We start from the raw sequence: 23,501 nt of genomic DNA, 5'->3' as shown, positions 1-23,501 counted from the left end.
TGGTTTTGATGGCTTATAAGCTTTGTATTGTCTAATATATGGAGGAAAGTGCTAAAAAGTATGCCCAGTCAGTCTCCTCTGGCTTTAGATTTCATTGAAGGAGACTGAAGCAGGAGTAATGTATAGGCAAATAGCAGTTGCATAATTAAATAATAAAAGAATTTATCTATGACCAGGCCTTCTTAGGGAAGGAATAAGTAAATATTTGGAATTTCAGTTTATTCATTTACAAAATAGTTATTTTTTCGCTTGTATGAGTGTAAAAAATATAAAATATTTTTCTTAGAACAAAATAATCTTTTTTTTCCCTGCCAGTAGTGGGGCATGAACTCAGAGCTTGGCTCTGTCCCTGAGCCTCTTTGTGCTCAAGGCTAACACTCTACCACTTGAGCCATAGCACCACTTCTGGCTTTTTATTCATGTGGAATTGAACCCAGGGCTCCATGCATGCTACTCAAGCCACATTCCAAGCCCCAACAAAATACTCTGCATAAAAGTCTGTTTTTAATAAATTAAACTTCACTTTTTTTCTCTTTTCAGTAATTTACGTATTGAAGAAGCAATTAAATATTCTATGTCATGGCAATTAGAACTCTACAGAAGCTCTCTGATCTCATTTTTGCATACAGGTACAGTGATTGTTTCTGGGTGCCAAATAGAAAGCATAGATGAAAACACACGCTGAAGAGAAATGTGTAGTATTTTTCTTTGACAACTTCCTTTTTTTTTATCAGTTGTGGACTTTATCTCTGGGCCTGGGCTTTGTCCCTGAGCCTTTCTGTGCTCAAGGTTAGTACTCTACCACTTTGAGGCAAAGGACTACTTTTTTGGTTTTCTGGTGGTTCATTGGAGATTAGAATCTCATGGATTTTCATGCTTGGGCTGAATTTGAACTATGATCCTCAAATCACAGCCTCCTGAGTAGCTTGGATTACAGAGGTGAGCCACTGGTGCCTGGCGTGCAAATTATTAACATAAACTACAGAACTAAGCACAAAGCTAAAATATCCAGATATCTGTCAGAGGCTTATTAAGTTAAACATAGGAATATATGAAAATTTTGATTTTGATCATTTTCTGAGAAAAAAATTATATACATGGGAAGAAGAGAAAATGAAATACAGGTAGTACGTTAAACATTCCCATCTGAATAGTTTTTATTTCCAAGTCTGAATTGGTTGTTAAAAATAACAAAAAATGGTATTTTAAATTTAGGCTAGAGACCTGGCTCTACCAATGAGTTGCATTTGGAGGCCAAAACCAGAGTGAAAACAAACACCCAAGAAAGCACCAAGATATCTTTCACTTCAAGGATTTATGCTAAACCTTGCACACTTAGAACTTCTGTTTTGATGTCTCCATGGAGCATAGAGTCAAGAAATATATGGGGTGTCTGTTAGAAGATCCCTACATAAAACTGGGAGACCAAAAAACTGTACTATCAACAAGGGCAGAAGAAAATGGTTGAGAGAAGAACTCAGTTTTATCTTTTATGCCTTTAGAATTTGACTTCTAATGCAGCATATGTATCCTGTATTCCAGGAAGTAAATAAACATAACAAAGGAAAAGCAATGGGAGACAAGACTCTAAGTAAATTTCTAGTGCTGAAGGAAAAGTATTTCCCCTTCAATATTGTTAATCAGAAGCCAACCATCATGCTAAATTGCTGTCTGAATTCAAATCACACATATAATTTGAAAAACAGGTGGTGATTTAATTTAAAGTGTCTCAAGTTGACAGTGCCCTTCACTCAGATAAGCAGGTCTTGTCTAGAGGAAAATACACTCTTTCTGGTTGAATATATTATAGTCTATGCTGCAAAGAACTTCTCCAAAGTAAGAAGAAGCTAACAGAAGAAAGTTACCAGGTAGGTGTCACCAAGGAGATCAAGCAGAAACAGCAGACCCTGCATGGAGATTATGTATCAGAATTATTAGACACATAGTCCAATATGAATTTAAATTTAAAAAAACATACAAAAAGAAATATGAGCAAGAAACAAGAAATGACCAAGGAAAATTGCAAAAGAACTATGTAAGTTCTCCAAAATATAAATCTAAAACAATCAAATAAAGCTTATGGGTAGATTTAATAATATATTAGGCACAGTTGAAAAGATTAAAACAGAAAGTTTCAAAGAAATTATTAAGAATCTAGTACAGAAAAACAGATGAAAGCCATCAGCCATCACTTCTTTACAAAGGTGGTCTCTTATTTCCCAGTTTCCTTTGTCTAGATCAAATGTTTTCCATCTCATCCTTCACATCCGTCAGCACAAAACTGGGATTTTTTTTTTCCCAGTCCTGGGCTTGGGTTCTGGGCGTGAGCACTGCCTTTGGGTTTTCTCAAGGCTAGTGTTCTACCATTTGAGCCACAGCACCATTATGGGTTTTTTTCTGTGGTACCAAAGAATTGAATCTGAATCTTCATGCTTGCCAGGCAAGCACTCTACCACTAGGCCAAACTCTCCACCCTGGAAAAATTTTAATATACAGTGGTAGGACATTTATAGTTTAGTCTACAGTTGTGGGATATGAAACTGGAAAGGAGTAGGGAATGAATGAGGGTTATAAAGGTGCTATATAGAATCACAAGGAAACTGGGGTGTTATGTATGTGTTCATTTTCTTGACTGTGGAAATGAATTCATGAGTGTATATATAAAGCCTAAACTTTAAATATTTGCAATTTCAAAAATAAAACAAGATTTTCTGTTTGTTGTATATCAATTAAACCTCACCAAAGAGAAAAATAATAGTTGTCTCATTACTATTTTAGAAATTGCTTAATAGTGCATATAAATCACTTAGCATAGTGTCAGATTTTTTGGTAACTAGCAATTACTATTATTAATACTAGTGCCAGTTTGACCAGGCTTTGCATTTTTTATTATTACTATCCCCAAAGCCCCATTCTAAAATTAGGATTTCGTCAGATGCTGGTGGCTTACACCTGTAATCCTAGCTATTCAGCAGACTGAAATCTGAGGAGCATGGTTCAAAGTCAGCCCAAACAGGAAAGTCCGTAAGACTCTTATCTCCAATTAACCACCAGAAAAGTGGAATTGGTGCTGTGACTCAAAGTGGTAGAGTTCGAGCCTTGAGTACAAAAGCTCAAGGACAGTGCCCAGGCCCTGAGGGAGGTCAAGCCCCACAACCAACAAAAAGTTAAATAAAATAAAATTAGTATTTCAAAATTTGTGATACTGATTTTGATGAGATGCCTTAATACAAATAATGATAATAAATGCTGTGTTACTTTATTTCTTTCATATGTTATCATTTTCCTATTTAGGCTAAAAAGAAATGAAGTGGTGAGCTCTGTACCACAATATGTAAGATGTTAGTCACCATAAAAGCTGAACAAATAATGTCTTATTTATGTTTATTATAATGAATTAGAGTTTTTGATTTAACCACTCTTGTAGTCTTCAAAATATTATAAACTATATTAATTTAGTAATTAAATAAATCATGCCCTAACAAAATATAGTTCCTTCTATTTAATAAATACAAATTTCAGCTTCTTAATATTTGCAAAGATTTAAATAAATTGTTTAGGTGACTTCTACTATTATAATAACAGACTTTTACAATTGTTAACATCTGTTTTTAATTATTTTATTGTTGGGGTAATGTATAGAGAGGTTACAGTTATATTCAGATAATGGGTATTTTACTTCTCCAATATTGATACCCCTTCAAATGTTTTTGTCCCCCTCTCTTTCCCCCCACTCCCTCCCAATCATCTTGTTTTCCCTCCCCTTCTCTATTTCAAATAAACAAATAAATGTATATGCAACATAGCAGATAACAGAATCAGATACAGTAACCACATGAAAGTGTTAGCATCTTAAAAAACAAAATACCAGATATAAGTGGATTCATTATTTGTCTAATTTGTGAAAATGTATTTCATTGGGAAAGGCCAGTATAGTTCTGTTCACTGTGTTTTGATTCTATCTGTGCTTTACATTGTTTCTGTTTTGTTGGTTGTTTATTTTTAAGGGCCAAGCATTGAAGAGCCCAATAGTCAATATTCAGTTACAGAGTTGAAAAAAATTTTTTCTATCAAAGAAGAAAGGCTTGTGATTAGTCCTGTAAAGATAAAGTGGTGGAAACAAGTAGAACTAAATCCAGTAATGACAGAAACTTTGGAACATCTGAATCCTTACTTACACCATGACATCCCATCTTCTAGTGACACTAAAATGGAAATAAGCTTGCCTAAAAAAGGACTTGCCTTAGAATGTAAGTACATAATACTAAGTATAATTTGTGTGAATATTTTAATGAGGAAATATTAGATACTGGATTTTTTCTCAGTGGTTAGAAAATATAAATTGTAGCATTCAATGTATTTCTAAATTGGGACTTTTTACTTCTCTGGGCCTCATTTCTAGAAAAATGAACAAGTTTGACTAATTCTAAAGTCCTAGTATTCTACTCTCAGTTGCATTTCTTTCTTTCGTTTTTTTTGTTTTTTGTTTTTTGTTTTTTTTGTTCATGGGGCTTGAACTCTGGATCTGGGTGCTGTCCCTGAGCTCTTCAGCTCAAGGTTATTGCCCTACCCCTGGGCCTGGGCATTGTCCCTGAGCTCTTTAGCGCAAGGCTACCACCCTACCCCTTGAGCCACAGTGCCACTTCCCCTTTTCTAGTGGTTAATTACAGATTAAGTGTCTCATGGACTTTAGAGCCTGGGCTAGCTTTGAACTGCGATCCTCAGATCTCAGCCTTCTGAGTAGCTAGGATTACAGACATGAGCCACTGGCGCCTGACTAGTTCATACATTTCTCATGATTTTCAACTAAAGTGATTTTGTTTTCTTATGCAAATACTTAATTGTTAGTACATATTCTATTTATACCAGCACAAACAATATTTTGTGTTTTACCTAGCAACTAAACTTTGGCATTCAATCATATTACGTAAACATCTCTCAAAACTTTCTTTGTTGCTGGGTGCCAGTGGCTCATGGCTGTAATCCTAGAAACTCAGGAAACCATGTTCTGAAGATTATGTGAAAGTCAGTTTAGGCAGAAAAAAATCCATGAGACTTGAAGTAGAGGTGTAACCCCTTTTCTGAGATTCCTGATAACCACTGTGCTATGTTTGTCATGTCAGTTCCCTTGCTGTAGAATTTTATTTATAGAATCATATAATATGAGCTCTTTTGTTCCTAGATTCTCTACTCACAATTTCAGGTTTACCTATGGCTATACTAGCAATTAGTTATTTGCATTAAAAAAAACAAAATCACTTTAATTGAAATCACTAGTTCATTCCTTTTTGTTGCTGAGGAATTTTTATCACAGGAATATTACTTGAGTTTATTATCTCCCCAATATTTATTCCCCAATGTTTCAATTATTGTGAATAAAATACTGTGACTATTCTCATACAAGTCTTGTGGGCATGTTATCTTGTCTCTAAAGTAAATATGTTAGGTGTATGTTTAAGTTTTTAAGAATCTATTAACTAATTTCCTAAATAATTTCACCATTGTGCATTCCAAAAATTCCAGTTACTCTGTAGCTATGTTAGCAATGAGAGGCTTTTCTGCTGGTTGTGTTGTGTATTTCATGTGGTTTTATTTTGTTTTTACCTGATGATTGATGATAATGAGCATCCTTTAACATGCTCATTGGCCATTTACATATCTTTTTTAAAATGCAGTTTTATTGGGATATTCATATGTTCATATTGAGATATTGGGACATTCATATAATTCATATATCATCCAGTTGACCCATTTAGAGTACTTTAAACCATTCAATGTGTTCTAGTATAATCACAGACTTGTACAATCATCACCACAAGACCAGTTTAGAACACCTATAACTTCCAAAAGAAACTCCTTGTATATTAGAAGTCACTCCCCATCTTGCCAAGTTTTTGAATTAACAAACCATTCTCTGTCTCTATAGATTTGTCTCTTCTGAGCATACGCTATAAATGGGAATCATGTCCAGGTAATCTGTTGCCTTTTGTGACTGGTTTCTTTCAGTTAGTATATTTTCAAGATTTGTTTGTTTTGCAAAATAGATATATCTTATTTGAAATGTTTAAATCATTTGCCAAATTGCAGTTGGGTTGGTTTTTTAATTTTCTAGCCTAAGGGTTCTTTAAATATTTGGATACAATCCTTTATGAGTTATATATATAATGTGTACAAGCTAGGTACTGATGGCTCACAACTGTGATCCTAGCTACTCAAGAGACTCTTAAGACCTGAGGACCACATTTGAAGCCAACTGGAGCTATGGGGGATGCAGAAAAGTCCTACCTCCAAGTAACCACTGAAAAATTGGAAGTGGTGCTGTGGTTCAAAGTGGTAGAGTGCTAGCCTTGAGTAAAAGAGTTCAAGGACTACACCCAGGCCCCAATTTCAAGCCTATTGACAAAAGAAAAAAAAAACTGTACAAATTTTTTCTACCAATCATTGGCTTGACTGGTACCTAAGATTTGCACCAAGGTATGACTCATTATAAACCAGTTCACAAAAGGACTTTTCTGGAAATACTTCTTTACCTAATAATTAAATCCCTCTAATAAGAAAAAAATGCTAAATATTTGTCATTTAAAAATTAATTATGGCTAGGTGCCAGTGGCTCATACCTGTAATCCTAACTACTCAGGAAGCTGAGATCTGAGGATCATGGTTCAAAGGCAGCCTGGACAGAAAAATCCATGAAATTCTTATCTCCTGTAAACTACCCAAACAGCTAGAAGAGGAGCTCAAGAGATAGAACACTGGCCTTGAGCAAAAAACGTTCAGGAACAGTGCCCAGGTCTGGATTTATGCACCAGGACCAGCATAATAATAATTTTATTTAGACCAAAAAATGATTTTTCAAATAATAAACCATCTACTAGAGAAATAAGGATACTGGGTCTAAGTATTGCCATCTTAATAAAAGTTAATAGAATATAAGAACTTTCTGAGAACTCTAGAGGTGATAGAGGACATTCTTTGGATTGCAGTTGTATTGTGAGTTGTTAGACTCCAGGAAAGTCCTGCTTCTCCTAGATAATTGGGTTCTGATTTCCCCTGATATTTCCCCTGTATACTTTGCTCTGCCTATGTAACACTTTTGTTAAGTTTACTCTCACACTGGTTATGTTGTTTTTGCCTTTAAAAGCTTTGTGTAAGTGACATTCTTGGTTGCAGCTCTTTGAGATAGAAGTTTACCTACAGTTGCTGGCTTTCTAATAAAGACTCCCAATTCAACCTCTCAAAATGTGGCATCTCCATATCTTGCCGATTAAATTCTGTGTAACAGAATCAAATTGTTGATTAGAAACTACAGCTAAATGTCCTTCTAATGTCCTGAAAAGTCCTCATTTAGATATAGTAGACACTTGAGTATTCTTTTCTTTTGTTTTCAGCATGGCTAGAACACAGAAGTCGTTCCTCACCTGACATACATGTTAATAATAAGAAATCTAAAATTGATCATTTAGCATTTCCACAAAAGAGTCTATCTTTACCAAATGAAGTACTAGATCTGCATGTGTCTGAAGAATGTTTCTCTGCAAAAAGACAAAAAACAGAAGAAAACCAAAAGAATAATCAAGAACTAGCTGGAAAAATAATCCAAAAGAAAGAAAACAAAGATAACATTGAACTTGACTGTACAGTACCATCTACTGAATCATCTTCCTCTGCAAAAATGAAGACAACAACTTTTGAACATGGTCAAGAACAGGAGAATGATTTGGACCTTTCAGGCAACTTTGTTGTACTACCTACTAAAGCATCTTCCTGTGCAAAAATGAAGACAACATCATTTAAACATGATCAAGAGCAGGAGAATGAGTTGGACCTGTTAGCCAACTTTGTCGTACCACCTACTGAGTCATCTTCCTCTGCAAAAATGAAGACAACATCTTTTGAACATGATCAAGTACAGGAGAATAAGTTGGACCTTTTAGAAAACTTTGTTGTACTATCTACTGAAGCATCTTCCTCTGCAAAAATTGAAACATCTTTTGAACATGATCAAGAACAGGAGAATGAGTTGGACCTGTTAGGCAACTTTGTTGTACCACCTACTAAAGCATCTTCCTTTGCAAAAATTAAAACATCTTTTGAACATGATCAAGAACAGGAGAATGATTTGGACCTTTTGGGAAACTTTGTTGTATTACCTACTGAAGCATCTTCCTCTGCAATAATGAAGACATCATTTAAGCATGATCGAGAGCAGGAGAATGATTTGGACCTTTTAGGTAACTTTGTCATATCACCTACTAAGTCATCTTCCTCTGCAAAAATGAAGACAGCATCTTTTGAATATGATCAAGAACAGGAGAATGATTTGGACCTTTCAGGAAACTTTGTCATTCTACCTACTGAGTCATTTTGCTCTGCAAAAATGAAGACATCAATTGAACATGATCGAGAACAGGAGAATGATTTGGATCTTTTAGATAACTTTGTCGTACCACCTAATGAATCGTCTTTCTCAGCAAAAATGAAGAAAGCATCTTTTGAACGTGATAAAAAACGGGAGGATGATTTGGACCTTTTGAGCAACTTTATTATGCTGCGAAATAAATACAATACTTCTTCCTCCAAGACTGAAGACACAGGCTATGACAAAAAAGATGGTGGGTACATTAGTAATATTTTGGTATATGTATACTAGATTCAAAGAGTAAATGCATAAATTAGAGAAGGCAAAGAAATTTTAATATAAAAATGGTCAAAATACCATTGATTCATGATATACAAGATGGATATGAATATGTAGATACAGAATTAGATGCATTTTCAAAAATATAAAACTTTTCAGGTAGCAACAAAAGTCACTATTTATAAAATACTATATAACTTCATTATATGAATCTCATCAATTAATAGAAGTTGTGTGTGTATATGTGCACACATGTGCATGCTTGGGCACATGTATATACTGCCTGGGGTTTGAACTCAAGGCATCTCCTGTTTTACCACTTGAACCATGCCTTCTTCACTGCTTTTTTCTGGTTACTTTGGATATGGACTCTACCAATCATCTGATTGGGCTAGTTTCAAACTTCAATCCTCAGTTTTTCAGCCTCTTGAGTAGCTAGGATTACAAGTATAAGCCACTAGTGTCCAGTTGAATTCATAGTATTTCTAACTGTTGTTTATTCTGCCATTCTTTTTTTCCCTCTTGTAGCTAAAAAAATCATCTCAGTGTTTTTAAGTTATATTTTAATGTATATTTAAGGACTTTCTTTGCCCATTAATTGCTTATTGCTTACTGCTCATTTTAGTATTCCCCAAAATTTTGAGCTGTAAATATCTTAAATTTCTTGCTACTAACCACATCAAGTAGTGTAACAGGTAGCCATTGGTACCTTACACCTATAAGCTTAGCTGCTAATGATGCCGAGATAAGGAAGATCAAGGTTTAAAGTCAGATCTGGCACACACAAAAAAGCTATGAGACTCCAATTCCAAAACAACCACCAAAAAGCCAGGCTGAGTCTCAAGTAGTATAGCATCAGCTATCAAGCAAGCTAATCAGGGCTTTGAGTTCAAATGTCAGTATAGAAAAATGACATTAAGTCATGCTAATTCTGGTTTGAGAAAAAGTAGGTATTTTAGGATAATTTTGATATACATTTCTCTGATCAAATTAGCTGAAAATGTTTTTGTAACTTAGAACACAGGTGTTACTGTTCTATGTACTATTTCTGGATGCAACAATGAATGTCTTACAAGTTTCATATACTTTTCAGAAAGGAGTAACAAAAACTTTATAGATCTACTTAAAACATAATTTTGCTAGTGTATTTTTCCACAATGAAAAATATGGTGAAAGTATAAAATAGCATTTAAAGATTTCAGAATTGGGCCAGGAATTTAGCCTAGTGGTAGAGTGCTTGCACAAAGACCCAGGTTCAATTCCTAGGTACCGCATACATAGAAAAAAAGCTGAAAGTGGTGCCAAGGCTTAAGTGGTAGAGCTCTAGCCTTGAGAAAGTGCTCAGGCCCTGACCTCAAGCTCAGGACTGGCAAAAAAAAATCCAGAAAAAAAAATTAAAACAAAAAAGGTTTCAGAATTGTGTGATCCTTTGTATGTATGTGTGTGTATAAATGCAAAGTTTCTTAAAGTCCTATAACCAGGTGACAGTTTTCTGTTAAAGAGATCATTCTGGCCAATATTTGCCCCTGACTTCAAGTATAATTTAGTTTGTCATTAAAAGAATGTCAAACTAAAAAGTATTATCTTAGAAATATGATTTCCAGATGCATTAATATTTCCAGATTTTATTCATATTTTGTTTTATAAAGTAATCCACTCCAAAATTAACAGACATCCTTTTTTAGTTACCATAATTATGATACCATATCTATATGAGCTATATGAGCAACATTAAATGAGGAAAAACACCCAGAAAAGACAAAAAGATTGAAAGTACTTTTTAAAAAATGTATAAATGATTTAATTAGGCTTTTGTGGTTTAGAACACTATTTTGTGAGGATAAATTCCACTTGTGAGAGCAAAAAGAGATCTCATGTAGCCTTGGAGCTGAGGAATAGCTTTGATTTTGGGTAGAATTTGTGAGTCCACAGCTTTCTGATCGACCTTGCGCTGCTCTGTAACCTCGTATTTCTCTTTTTTGGTGTCAAAGATCTCGCCCTACTGGTGTCTGGGCTTCCACAGCTTCTTCTTCTTAAAGTACTCGTCAGTGAGGTGTTTGGGGATTTTCACCCCGCTGATATCAATTTTTGTGGAGGTGGCAATAACAAATTTCTGATGTGTTCTACGTAGAGGAACGTGATTGAGGGACAGAGGTCCAGTCACAAATAGTAAGCCACTGCCCAGCTGCTTCAAGAAAACCACTCTCTTGCCTCTGTGGCACCCAGAGAGGATGATGAGGACGGTCCCTGGGGTGATGCTGGCCCGGAGCCTCCGCACATGCTGGCTGAAGGGCTTCTTGCCATGGCTCAGCAGCTTCCGAGGCACATCTTCAGTGGGGTAGGATCTAGGCATTTTCCGAAGCTTAACCACCGGGTACCACTGTTTTTGTCACCACCGGTTTTGTGATAGTCACAAGAACTTTTTCCTTCTTTTTCTTTTCAACCTTGGACTTTGCAGCTGAATATTTCCTCTTGTACATGTCTTTTCAGGAATACATAGCAATATCTGCCAATTCCTCGGACCAGTACCTGGTTTCAGCTGCAGTGGGGGACTGCTTTCTTGGTCATTTTAGCTTTGGCGGTAGCCTTTTTCTTCACCTTGCCATCAGCACCAGCTTTTTTGGCTATGGGTTTCTTCACCTTTGTGTTCAGCTTCTTAGCCTTTTCTCCCCGCCATCTTGCAAGACGGGAAAGATGAAAGTACTTTTGTTTAAAAAAAGGATTAGTGTATTAAACAAAGAAATGTTAGATAGAAATGCTTCTATATTCCTAACATTTCCTTAATTAGTGTTATGTTCAGGACCTCTTTGTTCCTTCATACAGTTTCCCTAGAGGGGAAGAAAAAGTTATCTAAATTGTGTGATTTAAAAAATAGCTCTGGTTGGGCCGGGAGTTTGGCCTAGTGGTAGAGTGCTTGCCTAGCATGCACCCCAAGACCCGGGTTCAATTCCTTGGTACCACATATATAGAAAAAAAGCCAGAAGTGGTGCTGAGGCTCAAGTGGTAAAGTTCTAGCCTTGAGAAAGTACAAGGACAGTGCTCAGGCCCTGAGCTCAAGCCCAGGACTGGCAAAAAAAAAAAAATAGCTCTGGCATGATGTGTATGCCTGCAATGAGGCAGAGGTCAAGAGGATCATGGATTAAACCCAGCCTGAGCAAAAATTTAGTAAAAGGGCCAGGAGTTTGGCCTAGTGGTAGAGTGCTTGCCTAGCATGCACGAAGACCAGGGTTCGATTCCTCGGTATTGCATACACAGAAAAAAAAGCGAGAAATGATGCTGTGGGTCAAGTGGTAGAGCACTGAGCTTGAGGAAAGCCCAAGGATGGTGCTCAGGCCCTGAGTTCAAGCCCCAGGACTGGCAAAAAAGAAAAATTTAGTGAAAGCCTTGACTCGTCCAATAAACTGGGTATGATGGTGTGAGCCTGACATCCAAGCTACAGGAAATATAAAAAGGAGGATCACAGTTCAAGCTAATCTGAGGAAAGATGTGAAACTCAGCCTGAAAAATAATGAAAGCAAAAAGGCCTGGCGGGGAGTGGTGTGGTGGATTCAAGTAGTCAAGAAATAAGAGTACCTGACTAGCAAGCATAAAGCATGAGGTCCTGTGGGGGGGGGGAGGGAGAGAAAGAGAGGGATACAGAGACAGAGAGAAAGGGTGGGAGGAGGGGAAGAAGAGAAAGAAAGAAGAGAGAGAAGGAAAGGATATTCTTTTCCCATCAGAGACACTTTCCCAGGCCGGTATACCATAGGACTAGATAAATAACTCTGCTCGGTTCTCGTCTTAGAGAGCAAGCCCATTTGACTCTCTACTCCAATTTAGCATTTAGTAGTAATAAAAGTTATATTTTATTTCTTGCTTTATTGGACAGTTGACTGGGGCAAAAAAATGCTATAACTTACTAGGCCCCTTACAAATCTCAGTAAAGAATTATTACAGTTTATGAATCATTTATAAGCTGGCTTTAGTGGCTCACATCTGTAATCCTAGCTACTTAGGAGGCTGAGATGTGAGGATCTTGGTTCACAAGCCTGCCAGGGCACAAAAGACTGTCTTATCTCCAATTAACCACCAGAAAACTAGAAGTGGCACTGTGGCTCACATAGGAGAGTGGTAACCTTGTGCTAAAGAGTTTAGGGACAGCACCCAGGCCCAGAGTTCAAGCCCCAGGACTGACAGAAAAAATTATAATTAGTTGATAATATTTCTTGAAAATAATAATTCATATCTGTCTATCTATAAATCCTCTGTAAAGCCTACAAAAGAAGAAAGAAAACTACTATTTATTGATTAGTCTGGCCCAGGCATAATAGAAATAGTATGATGCTATCCTGTTTCAAATAACCAAATAAACATATATACAATGTATCAGATAACAAGGTAAGATACTGTAACAATATGAGATAACCAAGGGACAGCAAAGGAGATGAGAAATAACATAGTACATAAGGACACAACCCATTATATGGCTTTTGTTTCTATATCCTGGAGGTCTTTTCATTTAGCCTCATCCTATAGAATAGGGAAGGGGGGAAAAATGATGAGGGGTGGGGTGGGGGAAGGGAAATGGGGACCAAAGCATGAGAAAGGGTATCAATGTTTGTGAAGTAAGGCACCTTCTATCTGACAAATATAGTGCAACCCTTCTATTAACTACAATAAAAAATGAAAAAAGAAAGAAATAATATGCTGTTACTTGACCTTGAGAAGCTGACGGTATAATAGAGTAGTGTAGAGGTACTGTCTGTGCACACAGGACTGAGGAAGTAAATGGGAGGGCACTTCTTGGCCTAGTGGGTGGACAGTTACATAAGACTTTGGATAGAAGCTACCTGAGCTAAACTGTGAGTAATAAACTTTGACATATCTGAGAAAATATGGAGACAGACAAGGAAGGTTTGTAGCAGAAGAGAGGACTGGGACAAGAGGAAAGATATGTGGAAAGCCACAGAGACAAGAGGTAAAATGGTATGTGCTTTAATGTGTCAAATATGGATTTGGTGTCTCAGCCTTGTAACGACTGTTAACTATTGTTAAAGCAAACAGTTATTCATATTTTACAGATGAGGAAATGGAGCCTAAACTGAAATCCTGATATGTTACCTGTCTTTCCATTTGTATCATTTATTTTCCTACCCAATGGTGTTAAATACATTAGTCTGGATTGTTTGTTCAATTTAATACTGATGTATTTCCATGAAGATATCCAATAACTTAGATTGTATTTTAAAAGAAATCATTATAATAACATATTAATGTTTTTGTCAGAATTTCAACATAAACAAGAATGTTCTTTGATGCTTCAAAAACAAAGTCCAATTGTTTCTGCTAACAAAACTCCCAAGAAATTAAGTGAAGAAACAGTAGCAGATAATGTCATCAAAATTCAAGCATCAGGTAATTAGCCTGCTTTTAACATGTATTCACATTTACTTATTCAAAAATTCTTTCTTGGATATCATATTTTCTAAACTCCATTCCACTTCTAATTTCGACTTATTTTCAGACCTTGGAATACCCTGTACACGGTCTCAGCCATTTCTTACTGCCTTCATTTTTTGTTGTTGTTGTTGTTGTTTTTGTTTGGTGGTGGGGATTGATCTCTGTGCCTGGGCACTGTCCCTGAGCTCTTCTGCTCAAGAATACTGCCCTACCCCTAGAGGCACAATGCCACTTCCAATTTTCTAGTGGTTAATTGGAGGTAAAAGTCTCTCGGACTTTAGTGCCCAGATGGCTTTGAACCGCGATCCTCAGATCTCAGCCTCCTCAGTAGCTAGGATTACATGTGTAAGCCACCATACCTGGCCTTATTGCCTTCTTCTAATACTCTGGTTGGTTGGGTTTTTTTTTTTTTCATTAAAATTACTTTTAACTACATTCATCAGAAAAACTGCAACTCCTCAGACTCTTCTTGTCTGGAAAATGAGCTACTAAAGACTTCTTGATTCTCTTCCCACAATCAGAGTAACCTAAATAAGTTGCTGTTCTTTCTTGCATTGATTGAACTTTTTGTTCTACTGTAAAAAAGAATCCTTTTTGACTCCTAAATCACAGTATATCATACTCATTAATAAAGTCAGCAAAGAAACAGGATTTGTTTCTTAAATATCTTTTCATCCTTTTTTATTTATGGTCATTTATGGTCTCCAGAAGACTATGGAAATCTTTAATATCATTAGTTGAAAAGTAGAAGCAATTTCTCATTGTTACAAGTTGAGCTTTAAATTTGTAAACTAATGAATAAAGGAAAAGAAACTACTGTGTGATTATCTTCATAAGGCCCTTTGTATTTGCCAGGTTAAATTACTGAGTAAACACTTTTGAACAAATAAACTAACAAAACTCTCAGTGCTCTGAGAGTTTTTGTGTATTTTGCCTAGTCCTACAATAAGTATCCTGAAATGTCTTTCCTTGTAATTTTACACAAAATAATTTTAATAAAAATGGGTTTCCAAAAGATAATGTTTAAATTGGTTTATCAAAAAAGCATATCATCCTTATTTATGAAAAACATTGATTATAACTCATATTTTTCAGATACTCAGTGCCAAGCATACCGTGTCTTAGAATCAGCAGCTGCCCCCATCTTAAAAAAACTTGCATCCCTCTATCCTTTGCCTGCTGCTAATTGGAAATTTGCTACTGTTCTTTTTGACCAAACGAGGTTCTTCTTAAAAGAACAAGAAAAAGTAATAAGTGATACCATTCGTCAAGGTGAGTATAAATCAAACTCACCATTCTTAAAAAGAATATATAAATATATGGATTATTGCATCAAATATACAAACTTAAAATAGCCTGTGCAGAAATTACAAAGGATGAAGGCATAGCTGTAATTTAGTCTATAATATTCATTCCCAGAGACTGGAAGATGAGTTAAATAAGAAAAAAAGACAGGAAGTACCATCTGACATTGCTTCTCCGTGAAGATTCCAATTGGTGTATATTGATAGATTCCTAGTGAGAAACTAGTATTGTTAACCTCTGAACCATTTGATCTCTTTCAGGATAAGGGTTAGTCCCCAGGCCCTGATTTCAAGCCCCAGGACTTGCACACACACACACAAAATGTTATATAGGGCTGGGAGCTTGGCCTAATGTTAGAGTGTTTGCCTAGCATGCATGAAGACCCAGGTTTAATTCCTCGGTACCACATACATAGAAAAAGCCAGAAGTGGTGCTGTGGCTCAAGTGATAGAGCTGTAGCCTTGAGAGAGCCCAAGGAGAGTTCTCATGCCCTGAGTTCAAGCCCAGGACTGGCAAAAAAAATATTATGTATACATAGATATATGTATATACATATGAATACACATAGGTATATGCATGTATATGCATATATATGTATTGTGCATAGAACTATATGAACACATTAGCTAATTGGCTTGTTTATATGAATATTTCTTTTGTTCATATCTTTGGACAAATTATTACCACTGTCCTCAATGTTAGGATCCTTCACCTTTATCTGAACCAATTAGCAAGTTATAAATTTAATTTTTTCTGGGGCCGGGAGTTTGGCCTAGTGGTTAAAGTGCTTGCCTAGCATGCACGAGGACCCGGGTTCGATTCCTTGGTACCACATACGTAGAAAAAAGCCCGAAATGGTGCTGAGGCTCAAGTGGTAGAGCTCTAGCCTTGAGAAAGTCCAAGGACAGTGCTCAAGCCCTGAGCTCAAGCCCAGGACTGGCAAAAAAAAAAATTAATTTTTTCTTGTTTTATGGCTAGGATATCATTGATCTGTTTTTGCAACAATAATAGTAATAATTGAACATTACTTAAAGCAACAAGAATTTAAAAGGCTAACTTATTTGGTTCAAGTGCCAGGCCCACCATATTTATTTCCTAATTGACTATACATAGTTATTTAACCTCACTAAGACAATTTCCTTATCCATAAAATGAGGCCAATAAGGGCCGGGAGTTTGGCCTAGTGGTTAAAGTGCTTACCTAGCATGCATGAAGACCCAGGTTCGATTCCTCGGTACCACATACATAGAGAAAAGCCGGAAGTGGTGCTGAGGCTCAAGTGGTAGAACTCTAGCCTTGAGAAAGTCCAAGGACAGTGCTAAGGCCCTGAGCTCAGGCCCAGGACTGGAAAAAAAAAAAAAAAAGAGGCCAATAAACCGCCCTAATAGGATTGTTGTTATGTATACTTTTTCTACATTCTGGAATATAACAAGCACCCAGTAATAAATGCTGGCTATTAAGCATATTCCTATACATACTTTAAAAAATTTATGTTTTATGGTATGGTTTTGTTTCTATAGGTACAAATAATGAAAAAGAAATGACATACAAGCATGCTGCTGTCTTACACCTTCTGGTAACAATTAGAGATGTCCTTTTAACATGCAACTTGGATACAGCATTGGGTAGGTGTAGGAATTTTTTTCTGTATTTCATCTGAAATAATTTCTGAAAAAGTCACAGAGAGAGAGAGAGAGAGAGAGAGAGAGAGCGAGCGAGCGAGCGAGCTTTCTTTTGCTTCTATCCACTAAACACCTGAGCATTTTGACATAATTATTATTTGAATGCTGAGCCATAACCCCAGCATAAACTATGTGTGTGTGTGTGTGGGGTGTGTGTGTGTGTGTGTGTGTGTGTGTGTGTGTGTGTGTGTGATATCATTAAAAGAAATTGTCCTTAGCAAGTTTAGGATTCCCTAATCTGGGTCTGAATTATAGACCCTTAAGAGCCTTATATATATTTGCCATCATGCTCTAAGTAAGATTTGCTGTAATGTAAGATTTACCATTTCGCCATGTAGGCTTTAGTTTCTCATTGGATGTTTATAGCTTTAAGCTTTTTCAAGATAAAATATAACTAAATTATAGATGTAGTGCTGTACACCATAATCTCAGATGCTAAGGAGGCAGAGACCAAGTAGATTGTAGTTCAGGGCTAGCCATCTCAACTGGTAGCTGCACATGGGACACAAATGTCATCCCAGCTATGCAGGAAGCATAAATAGGAGCAATCCAAGTCAACTTCAGAATTTTCCCTGAAGACCTTGTCATAAAAATAACTAAAACAAAAAATGTTGGAGGAATGGCTTATGTGGTAGAATGCCTGCCTTGCCAGATCAAGGGACTGAGCTCAATTCCCAAACCCCCCTGGAGTGTGAGGGGGAAAACAACTGAGTGCTTGTGGCTCACTGTAATCCTAACTACTCAGAAGGCCTCTGATGATTGCGGTTCAAAACGAGCCCAGGTAGTAAAGTTTATAAGATTTTCATCTTCAATTAACTACCAAGAAAGCAGAAGTGGAGCTTTAGCTCAAGTGGTAGAGCACTATTCTCAGGCACAAAAGCTCAGGGACAGAGCCCAGGCCCTGACTTCCAGCCCTAGTACCAGCATAAAAACAAAACAACAATCCCCCAAAAAAGTATTCAGAGCATATTGTAAATGTTTATTCCAAAATCATTGAGGAATTACATCTTTAGCTCTCTTATTGCTGGGTGTTTTAGGTTTGTTTAGTAATGGCATACCTATTTGATCATGTTGTATAACTTAGTTTCTAACCTACTTCCAACATAATTATTAACTTTTTGACATGGGTTTAAGTCATGGTCTTTTATCAATGACTCAGATGTAAGTACTATTTCCCTATAATAAGATTTTGATAAGCACTGAAGTAAGTCACAATGAAACTCATGCTATAGCACTGGAAACTCAGTCTAGATTTCTGTATTATGTGTTAATAAACAAGTTGTTTAAAGAGTCTACTTTTGTAGAAGTCTAGAAGTATAGTGAAGACATCATACATTTTATTTATTCTAGGTATATTAACTAGGGTGTAGCTCCCACTCCTTGCTTGTGTGGGGATGGACAGATATGGCTTGGTTCAGTATGATCTCTTCTGGTTTAATTGAAGAAGAAAGGAAAACTACCATGTTGGATTTTCTAAAGGTTGTTATAATCTAGTTATAATACTTGACCGGATATAGAATCTGGCTAAATACAGTATGTTCAGGACTTAATAGAGAAATAATATTTATAGAATGTTGCTTGAATGAAACTCACATTAAAATATTTTACTATTTATTCTAGGATTGAATATCATTGGGAGATATATACTTGGACTGAATTATTTTTGTTCCTCAAAGAAATGCATTTACCAAAGCACATTACACTTTGACATTTCTATTTGGCTACCTTGATAAGTAGCATAAAAACAGTAGTCTTTTAAGAAAACTAGCTTCTTAAGTAATACATAACCATAATAGATCCTCCTGTTTCCTGAACAATTTCCTGTACTATGATCCCCCTATTGTACACTTCCTACGGTAACTGAGATTACAGGCATGTTCCACCATAACCAGCTTCTTCCATTGAGATGAAATCTTTTTTTTTTCCTTGTCAGTCATAGGACTTGAACTTGATACCTGGGTGCTATCCCTGAGCTTTTTCTGCTCAAAGCTAGCAATCTACCACTCTGATTCACAGCACCACTCTATTTTTTGTTGTTGTTTTTTGGTTTTTATTTGTGTGTGTGGTTAATTGGAGGTAAGAGTGTCATGGACTTTACTGCTCTGGCTGGCTTTTTGAACCCTGATCTCGATTTCAGCCTCCTGCATATGATTTACATTTCTTTTTTTTTTTTTTTTTGCCAGTTGTGGGGCTTGAATTCAGAGCCTGAGCACTATCCTTGGACTTTTCTCAAGGCCAGAACTCTACCCTTGAGCCACAGCACCACTTCCAGCTTTTTTTCATGTATGTGGTGCCGAGAAATCGAACCTGGGTCTTTGCGCATGCTAGGCAAGCACTCTATCATTAGGCCAAACTCTGGGCCCCTGATTTGCATTTCTTTTATGGCCAATTCTGCCTCACTCCAGTTAGAGGAATCCAGTAACAACAGATGCTGGCAGGGATGTGGCCTGAAGAGAAGGCTACTACACTGTTGGTGGGAGCATAAATTCTGGAAGACAGTATGGTGCTGGGGCCAGTTAGCAGTGGACCAGGATTCCTGAAATAGGGAGCAGGGACTAGGAAAAAATAGAAAAGAGACAAACAGATGAGGTTTGGGAGGACTACAGCCTAAGTCAGCAGCCCAAGAAGGCTGTGAGCTTAAGACTGTAGCGCCAATTTATTTCTAAATCCAGTCTCATATACTTTCTTGAAACCAGGGAACTGCCAGGGGTTACATTTTTACAGTGGTAAATCTCAGATCAGTTAAGCAGGACAAGGCCATAAAACAATAAAGCAATAAAGCAATAAATCGATAAGGTCAGGGAGCTCACAATACAGACAGTGTAGCTCAGAAGTTCCTAGGCATGGCGCCATACATGACAGCTCATATCTTTGTGTGGTTATCTTACTGAGTTATGCAGATTCATGGGTCAATCTAACTCCACACTCCAGCTCCCAACAGTATGGCAATTCCTCAAAAGATAAAACATAGAGCTTTCCTGTGACCCAGCAATCCCACTCTTGGACATTTCTCCAAATGTCCAGAAACAAGGACATACTAAAGCTACTAGCACAACAATGTTCATTCCAGCATTATTTACCATAGGTAAGATATGAAACCAGTAGATGAATGGATCATGAAGATGTGGTATTTATACACAATGGAATTTCATGCTGCAATCAGAAAGAATGGTTTGTCTAGTGTTGTTACTGTATCAGTCTTTGGTACTTTATATGTTGTATATATGTTTATTTATTTGAAATAGGGAAGGGAGGGGGAAAAACAATGGGAGAGGAAGGAAGAGGGAAAGTGGGAGAAAAACATGAGAAGGGTATCAATATGCAAGAAGTAATGTATCCACTACCAGGTGAATGAACTATAACCTCTTTATACATTACCCTGACAACAAAATTCAATATAAAAAGTGGCATTTTGGAGAATGGGGTCAAAAAAAAGTGGCAGATGGTTTGAACTTCCTAGATTCCCCCAATTCCAAGGAAAGTATCTATTTGAATAAGCATATTAAACCTGATTTAAACATTGCATAAGGTAAGTCTGTAATCCTAGCTACTTATGAAGTAGAGATTAAGGGCCAGGAGTTTGGCCTAGTGGTAGAGGGCTTGACTAGCATGCATGAAGACCTGAGTTCAGTTTCTCAGTACCATATCCATAGGGGAAAAAAAACAGAAATTGTGCCTTGGCTCAAGTGGTAGAGCTCTAGCCTTGAGAAAGTCCAAGGTCAGTGCTCAAGCCCTGAGTTCAAGCCAGTCCTCAGGACTGGCAAAAAAAAAAAAAAAGGAAGTAGAGACTGAAGTTTGTCTAGGTCAGCTTAGGCAAAAAATGCTCATGTAACTCTCAGCTAAGACAATGGCTGGGCACTGGGGTTCATGCTTGTTATCTCTAGCAATGAAGGGAAGCACAAATGAAAGGATCACAAGTCAGATTAACCCATATACATATATATATATATACCATATATATATATATATATATATATATATATATATATATATATATATATAAGGTAGCTGGGAGTTTGGCTTAGTGGTAGAGTGCTTACCTAGCATGCACAAAGCCCTGGATTCAACTCAGTACCACATACACAGAAAAAGCCCTAAATGATGCTGTGGCTCAAGTTGTAGAGTGCTAGTCTTGAGAAAGCCCAAGGACAGTGCTCAGGCCCCAAGTTCAAGCCCTAGGACTGGCAAAAAAAGTAAATGATCTTATCTCAAAGTAGCCTAATCAAAGAGGGATGATGAAGTGCCACCAGTGGTGTCTACAAAGTGTGAGGCTCTGAGTTCAATCTTCAGAACTCTTCCAAAAAAGTAAAATGATGCCCCATAAGTATATATAATATTTGTTTCTTAAATATTTTTATTACTACATATTAGTTGTACAAGAGGGCTTTTTGTAATATTTCCATATGTGCATATAATGCACTATGGCCAGACTCGCCCTCTCCCTGATCTCCTCCTCCCGTTCCCCTTCTTAAAACAATTTCATCAGCTTTTTTTTTTCTTACATGGATATAAAATACTTCAATCATAGTCACCCTCAATCACCCTCTCCGTTGCCCATCCCTTCTCCCACTCATACCAATCTCCACTTCCAGACTGTTGTATGTCCTTTTTAGTGTATATTAATTATACAAAAAATACATTGTAATATAAAATACATTATGGTTGGGCCGGGAGTTTGGCCTAGTGGTAGAGTGCTTGCATAGCATGCATAAGGCCTGAGTTCAATTCCTCGGTACCATATACATAGAAAAAAGCTGGAAGTGGTGATTTGGCTCAAGTGGAAGAGCTCTAGCCTTGAAAAAGTCCAAGGACAGTGCTCAAGCCCCGAGTTCAAGCCTCAGGGCTGTCAAAAAAAATACATTATGGTATAAATATACCATGGCATTTCTTATAGAGTATATTTTAGTCAAATTAGTCCACTCTATTGGTCTCTTTCCCTATCCTCTGTAACCTTCTATTGTTTAACAGCTCTCTTTATATCCTTTTTTTTTTTTTTTTTTTTGGTTGGTCGTGGGGTTTGATCTCTGGGCCTGAGTGCTGTCCCTGAGTTCTTCAGCGAGGTTACCGCTCTACCATTGAGCCCAGCACCGGTGCCTCTTTATATCATCATTATGTACAGATATAATGTATCTTGAAATTTGTCCTCCAGCATTCTTTTCCCCTCCCCACATTCCCTTGTTTCTCCAATTTTGATGTGTGTGTACCAGTTTAAAACATAAATATGAAAAAACTTTGAACTTCTTATTAATCAATATCTCTTTTTTTTGCCAATCCTGGGACTTGAAATCAAGGCCTGGACACTGTCCCTGAGCTTCTTTTGCCCACGGCTAGCACTCTGCCACTTGAGCCACAGTGCCACTTTCGTCTTTCTTGTTTATGGAGTACTGAGGAATCAAACCCAGGGCTTCATACATGCTAGGCAAGAACTCTACCATTAAGCCTCATTTATAACCCACTATAGAGTTTCTTAAAGAACAAAAAGACAGAATTTTTTGTCATTTTGTTTTGATAGGATATTTGAAAAATGCAAAAGATGTCTACAAAAACATTTTAGGCTCCTATTTGGATGATATTTGGAGACAGATGAAGATTGTACAATTTATTAAAGATAAAAAGCCTGAAACAAATCATAAATTACAAGAATTGCAAAATCAAATCCTAACATGGATGCGAAGTGAACAGCAAATTAAGGTTAAGTATTAGAAATAAGTAGATAAAAGTAATCCATTTAAAAATAACTTGGATATAACATGAATTTTTTTTCATTTAACTTTGAAACTAGGAAGTAGTTTGTATTTTTGACCCCTTGACAGTTCCTTCTAAAGTAAGATAACATAGGGGCCGGGAGTTTGGCCTAGTGGTTAAAGTGCTTGCCTAGCATTCATGAAGACCCGGGTTCGATTCCTCGGTACCACATATAGAAAAAAAGCCAGAAGTGGTGCTGAGGCTCAAGTGGTAGAGCTCTAGCCTTGAGAAAGTCCAAGGACAGTGCTCAGGCCCTGAGCTCAAGCCCAGGACTGGCAAAATAAATAAATAAATAAATAAAAATAAAGTAAGATAACATAACACTGAGAACTTTTCTTGAATCAGTCTAATTAACAAAAGTTTTGTCTGAACATGAGCATATATATATACATATGTATATATATGTATAATGTGCTATATATGATCATGTATAATAGGGCTATAGTAATTTATTTTATACATTGAACAAGATTATCATCGGACATGATTGTTTACGTTTTATTTTGCTTTGAAGTTATTTACTCACCCTATGTGAAGTTTATGAAAGTATCAATGAAGATTTAAGGCAAAAAATTGTTAAAATCTTACCAAGCAGAAAAACATTTCATTTAGTTTTACTAGCTCTAGATAAAAATTAATTTGGGCTTTTCTTTCTGTTGTCCCAGTTCTACCTTTATCTTTATCCTCAAATT

The 23,501-nt window shown here is 36.7% G+C and overlaps 2 protein-coding genes across 2 annotated transcripts in view; one reads left to right on the top strand and one right to left on the bottom strand.

The window, feature by feature from the left end:
* Shoc1 (shortage in chiasmata 1) overlaps nt 1-23,501 on the top strand; it is a 76,408-nt gene that overhangs the window by 29,344 nt on the left and 23,563 nt on the right. The window contains exons 11-19 of the mRNA XM_090330432.1: nt 541-629; nt 4,008-4,250; nt 5,927-5,971; nt 7,389-7,738; nt 8,516-8,612; nt 13,904-14,032; nt 15,173-15,349; nt 16,903-17,007; nt 22,577-22,755. Coding sequence (XP_090186558.1) covers nt 541-629; nt 4,008-4,250; nt 5,927-5,971; nt 7,389-7,738; nt 8,516-8,612; nt 13,904-14,032; nt 15,173-15,349; nt 16,903-17,007; nt 22,577-22,755 — 1,414 coding nt within the window. The remainder of the gene's footprint in view (nt 1-540; nt 630-4,007; nt 4,251-5,926; nt 5,972-7,388; nt 7,739-8,515; nt 8,613-13,903; nt 14,033-15,172; nt 15,350-16,902; nt 17,008-22,576; nt 22,756-23,501) is intronic.
* LOC150065788 (large ribosomal subunit protein eL6-like) lies at nt 10,458-11,020 on the bottom strand. The gene is given in 1 exon segment (XM_090329179.1): nt 10,458-11,020. A coding segment is annotated over 1 exon segment (534 nt). The 5' UTR covers nt 10,992-11,020.

This window comes from Megascapheus bottae, chromosome 3, assembly GCF_031878675.1.
Source record: "Megascapheus bottae isolate mThoBot1 chromosome 3, mThoBot2.hap1, whole genome shotgun sequence".
Taxonomy (NCBI): Eukaryota; Metazoa; Chordata; class Mammalia; order Rodentia; family Geomyidae; genus Megascapheus; species Megascapheus bottae.
This window is presented reverse-complemented; position numbering and strand designations above follow the sequence as displayed.